The 9665-nt window shown below is 42.5% G+C and overlaps 1 protein-coding gene across 1 annotated transcript; it reads right to left on the bottom strand.

Moving 5' to 3' along the window:
• Positions 1–339: 339 nt before the first annotated feature.
• On the bottom strand, positions 340–9205 carry LOC117963275 (solute carrier family 13 member 2-like). The gene is made up of 12 exons (XM_034902640.2): positions 9014–9205; positions 7087–7215; positions 6123–6259; positions 5307–5527; positions 5032–5221; positions 4344–4466; positions 3827–4042; positions 3376–3479; positions 3042–3163; positions 2419–2580; positions 1886–2023; positions 340–1680 (listed from the first exon to the last, which is right to left on the bottom strand). Exons 1-12 carry the CDS (start codon positions 9113–9115, stop codon positions 1549–1551), a joined length of 1776 nt encoding a protein of 591 aa, XP_034758531.2. The 5' UTR covers positions 9116–9205; the 3' UTR covers positions 340–1548.
• Between the last annotated feature and the right edge of the window lie 460 nt (positions 9206–9665).

The following is a 9665-nucleotide window of genomic DNA, read 5'->3' as shown; positions in this document are numbered from 1 at the left end:
CCATGGATATAGCGAGTCTGAATACTCACTTTGGTGATTAATTGCAATACTGCTGTGCTTGGTTGTTACAGCAGTGGGCGCCAGAGGGGCAGGGAAAAAGTGCATGGTCACCTGCTGTATGTTCTTTTAACGTGCTTGCACAATGCTTTCCATTCAAATTAGAGATTGCTTTTAATTCGCTTCATAGGTCCAGTTGACAGGGAAACTGCATTGTATTTAAGCTACACCGTTTCTAATGACTCTGAACATAACATGTACAATGAAAGCTGTACTGTATTTTTTCTGAGAGGAACACACACACACACACAGCGTACAATGTAAAAGACTTGAAACCCAAAATGTGATAGTACTGAACATTTATTTCAATATTTCTTAATAAATGAAAGGACGGTAGATTACATTCTATAACAAACCATTAACTGTGTCCAGAGGCTCAAGGCCTTGAGTAAACTTGGGAATCCCACGAGCCGACCAGCTGCGCTAAAGCAAATCCTTTATTTCGATTTTATAATAAAACGGAACAGGCGGGATCAAATCCTCTGCTGCTTTAGCTTAACGACAGCTTGACCAGTATGTGCGCGGGTATTAAAGGCATGACTGGTTTCATTTCGCCAGGTCAGAAAATCCATGCTGTGATCACACTTCCTGTAACTACAGTTTTTTGTGTTTTTGCATTTACAAAAAAAAAAAAACAACTCAACAGTAAGAACAGATCACTTTTCAAAAGTTAAATGAAACCAAAAAAAATATTATTACAAAATAACAGAAGAGTTTATCTTAAATAAAACAGCCCAGTCCTTCGAAGACACATCCAAAAATATATATAAATGAAACTGAATTAGCTTTCGGCAGGACCAATGGGTTTATGGTGATACAATGAGGTATTTTGTAGAAAAATAAATTAATGCAAATCAATGGAACTAATGTCAAGCAATATTTGATTTGGGGAAAAATACGAATTAACACTGAGTGGGACTTTCAAAGGAATACATTAAACTTGAGACTGCAGCATGTGCTATTATTAATCTTGCTTGGAGTGTTGGATATAGTGACATTAAAAAGTGAAACATCTGAGCGACTCGCTTAAAAGACTTTAGATGACATTAAAAAGCAATGCTCCTCTTTGTTTACTGCTACAGTTTTTGTGTCTTTTTTTCAGGATCAACACAACACACATCTACACAATGTATAATAAAAAATAAACAGAAAAAAAGATTGTAGTCTGTGCAAAGACAGACCATTTTACAGTCAAGGAAAGTGGGTAAGCCCATCTTCTAAACAATTAAAAGGACCTGTTTAATTGCTCTATTTCTCTCTTACTTTAGCTCTCTTTTAAAAGCCAGATGGTGGGGATGACAGCTGGATAGAGCAAAGTGGAGTTGAACAGAAAGACATTTTTCAACACATATAAAAGCCAGTTGTGAGAATGTCAGAGTGCTAACTCCCTCCATGTCCAGTGCTCTGCCCCTCGCCCACAGTGATGATGACTGTGGAGGTCAGAGCTGAGCTCAGGGTCCCGTCCCATCTCCTCTCTCGCTGTCTGTGGGTTTAGGGAGGGCCTCTGGTGGTGTTTGCCCACGATGGGAATGTGTCCAGCTGGAATATGACCGTTCCCCAGGTGTTGAGGGCCAGTGTGATGGACAGCACGCCTATAATGTTCAGCATGAATCCAGTTTTCGCCTGCAGACATACAAAGCTGTTTACTCTCAACATTCAAGGAAAATGTTTCTTACAAAACCTGGAACAGCTTTGACCGCTATACTACCCTGAAGATTATTAAACAGGTCTTTCCGAAACCTTCTGAGAAACAGGCACATCAGCCAACGGCCTTTTTGAAAGCGGCAGTCGCTGTGCTGTAGTGGACAGAGCGGGGGCAGGGACTCACCATGTCCACGACTTTCAGATTCCCGTATGAGAAGACGATGGCGTTGGGAGGGGTGGCGACAGGAAGCATGAAGGCCAGGGAGGCGCAGAGTGTGCAGGGCAGCATGATGTACAGAGGGTGGAGTTCAATCTCCTGGGCCTGGAAACACCAAGCACACACAACAGCACTGGTCAGCGTTACTGACTATTGATTATACAAAGGGGTTGATCGGAACAACTCATACCACAGCTAGATTTTCCTTAGAGTAATTTAAAGCCCCAAGGAATTCCATTGGATTTCCACAACTATTTTTGAGGCTAATCCCAGGGTAACCACTAATAGGTGATTGATGCAATCCAGGGCGATTCACCAGTGCTGTAAAATTATATATATGTAAAACGACTTCTGTGAGAACTCTCCTTTTTTAAAGAAAGAAGAAAAAAAATACTGCAACCATAGCATGTCAGAAAAAAAATAAGTAAATCCATCCCTTTAAAAAAAAAAACTTTGAATGCCTAACTACTGGGAGAGAAGTGAAAGAGAGTGCTGGTTACCATGGATGCCAGAATGGGCAGGAAGAGGGTGGTGGTGGCCACGTTGCTGGAGCACTCTGTGAAGGTGGCCACTAGGAGGCAGAGCAGCACAGCAATTGCAGCGGGAGGGATACTTTGCAGGGGCGCCAGCTCGTGACCCATCCACACAGACAAACCAGACGCCTGCAGCCAGAGGGAGAGAAGAGCTACACACTCAGATGGCAAAGAATCGGGTACTGGTAAAAAAATAAGATTCACATAACAAAAACAAAATGTAAATCGACTCCTGTCACATTTGACTTAAAAAAGTGCAAGCCAATGCTTTAAAATATTCTCACCTCTTATGAACAATAGCAACATTATCACTGCCTCCCCTTTCTTTCTGGTTTTGAAAATCCATTACTTCTTTACTTGTGTTTTTTATGCTACTAATGCAGCGCATTAGCTGAAAATTCACATGCTTCTATGAAAGGGAGGTGGACAGCGATGATGTTAATAAAGTTAGCCAAAGGTATGAAAATTGATTTTAAAGCATTGGTTATCACACACAGATCTGTCTAAAACTGGGGAGTGCAGAAGCAGAAAGCATGGATGACTTCTGCATGGTTCTGAAATGTGACGCCTCTGTGAGTCACTGGGTTTACCTCGCTGCCCTTAGCCAGGGCAAACCCTCCTCCCAGGAGCAGCAAGATGTTCCAGGGCATCTTCTGGTGAACCGTATCCCAGTCCAGCAGAGCCTTCGGGGCCTTTATCTTCTGGCTCTCCTCTGGAAAGATGGAGCAAACACACACATGAATGTGAACTATGAAGTTCTGTGTTATCTTGGTACAACACAAGCTGATCTGAAATCTGCGTGCAAACTCTGGCATTCCACTGTGCGTGATCACATCTCAGGTTAACATGGAGAATCTAGGAATGTGCTCGATTCTGATGCGATTCACAATGCTTCTTTAAATCTGCAGAAGTGTCCTTCCTTACCTCCCTCTCTTCCGCCTCCCGAACAGAAACAACTTGGCAGTTTGGAGGGGATAACAAACAGCACCAGAGCCATGAAGATAGCCACCGTCCCGTCCGTCACAAACCTGCCACACAGAAACAGCCATCAGTTGCACCAAAACAGCCATCAGTTGCACCAATCGCTGCACTGCAACTACAGTGTACATCCATACAAACTGGTCACTTGAGACATGCCATACACTGCCAAGCACAGTTCTCCCCTTCAAGCTGTTATTCATCTCTATTTATTAGAATAAGAATGTGCCAGTTAGTAAAGTCCATTGCTTCAATTTTAAAGAACACATTTCACACCATGTTTGGTTAAATCCAACAAAACCACAGTTACAAAATGTCATCAATGGTGGCGATACAAAATCCAGGCACCAATGTCATCGTGCATCATTCCGCACTGGGAAGGTGGCGTCTGACTCACTGCTTGCCGTCCTTGTTGAAGAGGACGGTGGCCCAGCCTGGCATGAAGCCCGGCTCGCGAGTGAACCACAGCACCACCAGCAGCACGAACACGGTGAGGATGCCTCCCTCAGCGAAGGTCATGGAGCCCAGCTTCTTGAGCTCGTCCTTGATCACCTGGCTGGCTTTACGGTCCTTCTCCGAAACTTGCCCTCCGCAGCCAAACGTCTCCTTGAAGCTGCAGGATGGGAACACAATCCGAATCAGAGCTGACAAGACGTGCAAGCATGTGTTTCAATTCAGAGCAATAGCAAGGAAAATGTTGGTAACACTTTACAGATCCATTATAAGCAGTTCTATAGAACCTTTAAGACATGTTATTAATTATCCTATAAACAGCTTAACAGTTGCAGATGATCATTAGAATCAATCACATGAAATCACCTCTAGATATTATTAAATAGTTCATGTAAAACAGATAACAGTTCTCTAAAGCGTAACTGAAAATGAATGACTGAATTATAAAATGCAAGCCCTACTTGAAGCCCATAAACATGAACTGCAGCCAGAACCAAGCCAGAACCAGCATGAGCATCATATTGGGGAAGGCGAATCCAAACCAGGTGGCAAAGTTGACCACGTCTCCGTTAGCTGGGAAGAGCCTGCAGAAAGAACAAGACAGATAACGAGAAGGTGTTGTGCATCGCAGTGCACCGCTCCTCCCCGGAGCTCAGCGAGGGCCAGGAGAGGCTGAGGATGAATAACAAACTGGGGCTACAGTCTATCAATCACTCTGCACCGGAGAAATCACACAAAAGTCAAACATCAACTGCATTTTTCATATTTTGATATAAATCCCTATTTATAAAGGAATCCACCAGTTTTGACAGTTGTATATATTCACAGCACTCATGCTATACATACTACACACACACACACACACACATACAGTGCCTTGCAAAAGTATTCAGACCCCTGACAAATTCTCTCATATTACTGAATTACAAATGGTACATTGAAATTTCGTTCTGCTTCATATTTTATTTTAAAACACTGAAACTCAAAATCAATTATTTTAAGGTGACATTGGTTTTATGTTGGGAAATATTTTTAAGAAAAATAAAAAACTGAAATATCTTGCTTGCATAAGTATTCAACCCCCACACATTAATATTTGGTAGTATATATTTAAAATAATAAAAAAAACAAGGACTTGATTGCACTTACTCGTCGATCTGTCCCTTGAGGATGAGGTTTGGCGTGGTGCCTGTTAGGGTGGCAGTGCCTCCGATGCTGGCTGCGTAGCACACACTCAGGCTCATCCCTTTGGACAGGTTGATGTACTTCTCCTTGCGAATCTGTCTCCTCTCTTCTGCCAAACCCTCTCCCTCCTCAATGCTCATCACGTGGCCATTGCCTTTTTGAACAGAAGCACGGGTTTATTCACGTCGACGTTCTTTGAACAAAATGCTCCGGTAACTCCTATAAGGTCTGTAACGTACCGGGTCTGTCTTTCGCCTCCTCGCTCTTCGCCGGTTTCTCATCGGGCTCGTAGCCGCTGTTCATCTGGCCGTTGTCGATCTCCAGCTGGTCAGCCTCAGCCTCGCTGGAGTCCAGCTGCTCCAGCACGGCCTGGGCGATGGGCACCATCATGGCGGTGGTGGCCGTGTTGCTGATCCACATGGAGAGGAAGGCCGTGGTCCCCATGAAGCCCATCATCAGCCTGCCACCAAGAACACAAGCATCAAAATTACGTCTTACTGTGGACAACCAAGCTGTCCTGAACGCCACCGAACGCAAGGCTGTAAAACTTAATAGGTGATATAATGTAAATGGACTCTGTATTTTCAAGTTTTCACAATTCTTTTTTATTCAATTTGTGGCATCAAGTTGTGGATAACTCAGGCATCATAGAGGACAGGGATGGAAATAAGACTCCTACTGGATAGCAGTTTCACCCAGTCCAGGTTGTACTAAGAGCTTGATTAACCTCAGTGTATAGGTAACAAGCTCGGGTGTGTCTTATTAAACTCATAGTAAAACCAGGAATGGATCAAACTGCTATGCAACAGGATTTTAATTTTCATCCCTGGGCGATATTATATATCAGGTTAATTAGGATGCTCTCTGTCTGATCGGGCAGCCACACCCCACTGACTATCCTCACCGCATTAGATCTAGATCAGTTCCTCATCGCTTCAAGAACAACGTTACGTGTCAAATTCGATTTAAAAACAGAAATAAAAGGTAGCTTGAAGGCGTAGGTCAGATCGCAGAGTGAATGCTGCTGTAACTCTCTCATGGGACTGGCTGCTTACAGAGCCGGTTTGACTCCCACGATGGTCAGCACTCGCAGGGCAATGCGCTTGTGCAGGTTCCACTGCTCCACACCGATGGCCACCAGCAGGCCCCCCAGAAACAGCATGTTGGTGTCCTTCAGGTACTGCATACACACCTGCAGACACAAAACGAACACACACACAGGGCAATCAGGCTTCCCTTGGAAGTTACTAGCAACTGGAGTTCATGGCCAGAAATGTAAACGAATCTCTCAGTAAATTTCACTGAACGGCAATGGTTAACCAGGATGACACATCAGACTACCGTTGCACGCCAGTTTAGGCAATTTCAGGCTTTACTGCAACCTAATTAGCTACATCTCACAGTAGTCCAGTGTGTGAGATAAGTGCATGGGGAATTACTTTAGTAGAGTGATAAACCTACTGTACAGTAAAAGGCGTTGGTTTTGTTAATTAGTTCTGCATTCCCAATTTACCGCCATGCTGTTCAGTAAAAGCATAAACATCCACCACGTCTTGTATTTGCTCACACGCAGGTGGATGAGCAAATATGAACCCAAAGGAGTGTGCGATTATACAGTAAGCCTTAGGGATGTGATAATGAATTGGGGCTTTCTTTACAAGAAACATCATATTGTAATTGAGGTTTGCATCGTTTGTATTGTGATGCAAGACCAAAAGCACAACAGAGATCACTGACGTTCCCCCGAATGGTTCTTGAACGAAGGAGAAGCATGTTTTACAGTTGGTATGAATACATACTTTCTCATTTCATTAGTTTTTTTTAACTCATAACACGACCATTTGATCTTACTATGCGTCATGCAAGTAGCCCGTCACATGTATCGCGATACGTACATATCATATCGCGATACATATCATATCGTGACACCTAGTAAGCCTGCGGTCTCTGGGGTACGTCACAGGCTGTGGGCATTTCCCTGGATTTCGAGCTGGGTTGCTGTCTCGGATGCATCCTTACATCTCCCGATTCCATGATGCCCATCATTGGAAAGAGCACGACGGGCAGGAGTGCGGTGACAGCCAGGGGGAGAGCCTCAGTGCACCAGTACAGAGCCATGAGGCCGATGGCGTAGCCGCAGTACGCCTCCTACAAACACAGGAGACACGAGGCAGTGGTTACGCTCTTTATTTACTGAACATTTTACACGTTTGCAAGTTCACAGCGTGGCAGAAATTCACATCCACAAGGTGTGGGTGTATAGTGATGACCACAGGTACTGTACACCCAGCTGGGCTGTCCAGCTACTAGAGAAATGCTCATCTACATGAAATACATATTGAAACAAAAAACCCGGTCAGCCTCCACCCTGTTGTGTTGAGTGTGAAGGGAGTGGGGACATCTTCTCTGTCATCAGAAATAGCTCTTATGACATATGTAAAACATGTGCAATGGTGGGAGGAGTTTAGTATCAATTTAATTATTTTCTAAAACGAAAGCTGCAGCGTTTATCGTGATAAGAAAGTCTCTAAAAAAATGCTGAATGCGTTCCCAGGGATGTTGCACAGCACAGGGCTGAAGAGGGCACTCTAGAATCACTAAGCTTTAGAATCCAGATTGGCAGAGAACTCTTGTCTTGTTTGCTTGGTTTGAAACACAAGACTGTTTTTTTTTTTTTTTTAAACCAAATACATAAATGAAAAGTGGGATAAATTATTTTTATTATAATTATGATTCTTTTTTATTTTTAATTAAGGGACAGCATGATTCCTGCTTTCCAAAAACCCAGCCGTCTAAACAGCAGTAGATCTTAAAACCACCGCCTTAGAATGTATAAGCCTGCCTTTTTGACAGACCTCATTTCTCTTATGCTGTATAGAGAGAGTTAAAGAGGTGTTGGGTTATGCGCTACTGTTTAGACCATGACCATGTATCCCTTCGGATCCCGAGAATCAAATTGAGTGTAAAATACTGTTTAGGAAATACAGGTTGTAGGAAAAATACCATATCTGTCAGACTTTAATAGAGGGCAGATAGTGGGTTGTTAGCCAGGCATAATATTAACTAGTCCAAATCTACCTGCTAGCCCAAGCATAGTAACCCATAATGAGTCAGCAGCAGTTACAGCTTTTGTGTCGACATGTCAGTATTCTGAGATCAGGGATATCATAGCTACCATTGCAGTCTGTGCATTCAGCGCTGTTAATTAGTGTTTGCACCAATGTTGTAATCTGTGTAACATGAACGTAAGCAGCAGGTCATACAAAGTGGCTTAAGACAAGGAGCTCACAGAAGCTCATCTTTCATTGCACTTTATTAAACTCGTTTTTTTTTTTCCATATTTATGTCACTGCATGTTTGTTCTCATGGGTGATTATTTCCTAAATATTGGCTTAACCTTTGTCATTAGGATTTCAATTACTTTAAAAGGAGTACATAATGTATTGTTAGTATTTTACCAATAAATGTACACAGATCTGGAATGGCCCTAATGCTTAAAGGAGCATTATCCCTTCTGTTTCATGATTTGCATATTCTTTGCATTTTGTGATGAGCAGGTATTTGAAACACTAAAGAACTCAAAGTTGCTGTTGCATCCCAGAACCTGATCACTTCCTAGCTATAAGACAGTTTCTCTCCCTTAGTCTATCTGATTTCATACCTACAGCACAGGAAGTTATTAGGTACCAGGAAGCATATATGATCTAATCATATAAATAAAAGTACAAGAACCAAAAAGCCATCATCACAAGGAAAGTGGACCCGTGATAAAGATACTCATACTAAGAAGAAGACAATATTCTTGACAGTCCTTGAATTCATTGGTCCAGAGTTTCGGATAACTTTACCCTTAAGAAGCTTTAACAGACAAGGAAATCAGGATTGTGTCTATGTGAAAGATACCACTCTCCAATGATGTATTCTTTTATTCAAACAAAAATCTCACCTTTGTTGGAATTGCCAGAGGTAGCGGCAACAGCAAAAGTGGGATGAGGAAGATGATCAAATAATTCCGGTACGCCCAAACCCAGCTACAAAAGGAACCCATGATTGTATTGAGTAAATAGAAAAATAAATACAAATAAAAGAAGTTGATTGAAAAAAAAAAAAACTTGGCTTGTAAAGCAGATTCCGTAAAGTCGAAATCAAAGACAGTAAAGCAGCGAGGAAGCTATATAGAGAGCAGGGAGAGTATTAAACATTAACCTGAGAATTAGGGGAGGGCAATGCTATTTTACAAAGGAAGATGACACAAGAGAAATTACAAAACCACAGCACGCCACGCCTCTTCTGATAAGGGGAATATCACAAGCAGTCTTTGAGAAAGTGTTAATCCTTGCAAAAGCTTTACAGAATCACAGGTATGCTGCAATTTCAAACTCCTGAAGACACTAGCCAGTAGTTTGACCAAGCTTCGGAAATGTCAGGCTGACTCATCCTGAACATGATGTGAAGAAATGACAGATAAGCTAAAGAAAATAAAAAAAGTGAACCAAAAACAGAATCCCTTTATATCGTAACATTTCTCTCCTTTGTTGAGCATTTTGAAAAGGAACTGTGACTGTCACAGGGAGCTCTTTGTTAGGCCAATCCTGAGC

Source organism: Acipenser ruthenus, chromosome 26 (genome assembly GCF_902713425.1).
Source record: "Acipenser ruthenus chromosome 26, fAciRut3.2 maternal haplotype, whole genome shotgun sequence".
NCBI classification, from domain to species: Eukaryota; Metazoa; Chordata; class Actinopteri; order Acipenseriformes; family Acipenseridae; genus Acipenser; species Acipenser ruthenus.
The sequence above is the reverse complement of the archived record's forward strand: the minus strand, read 5'-3'. Positions and strand labels throughout refer to the sequence as shown.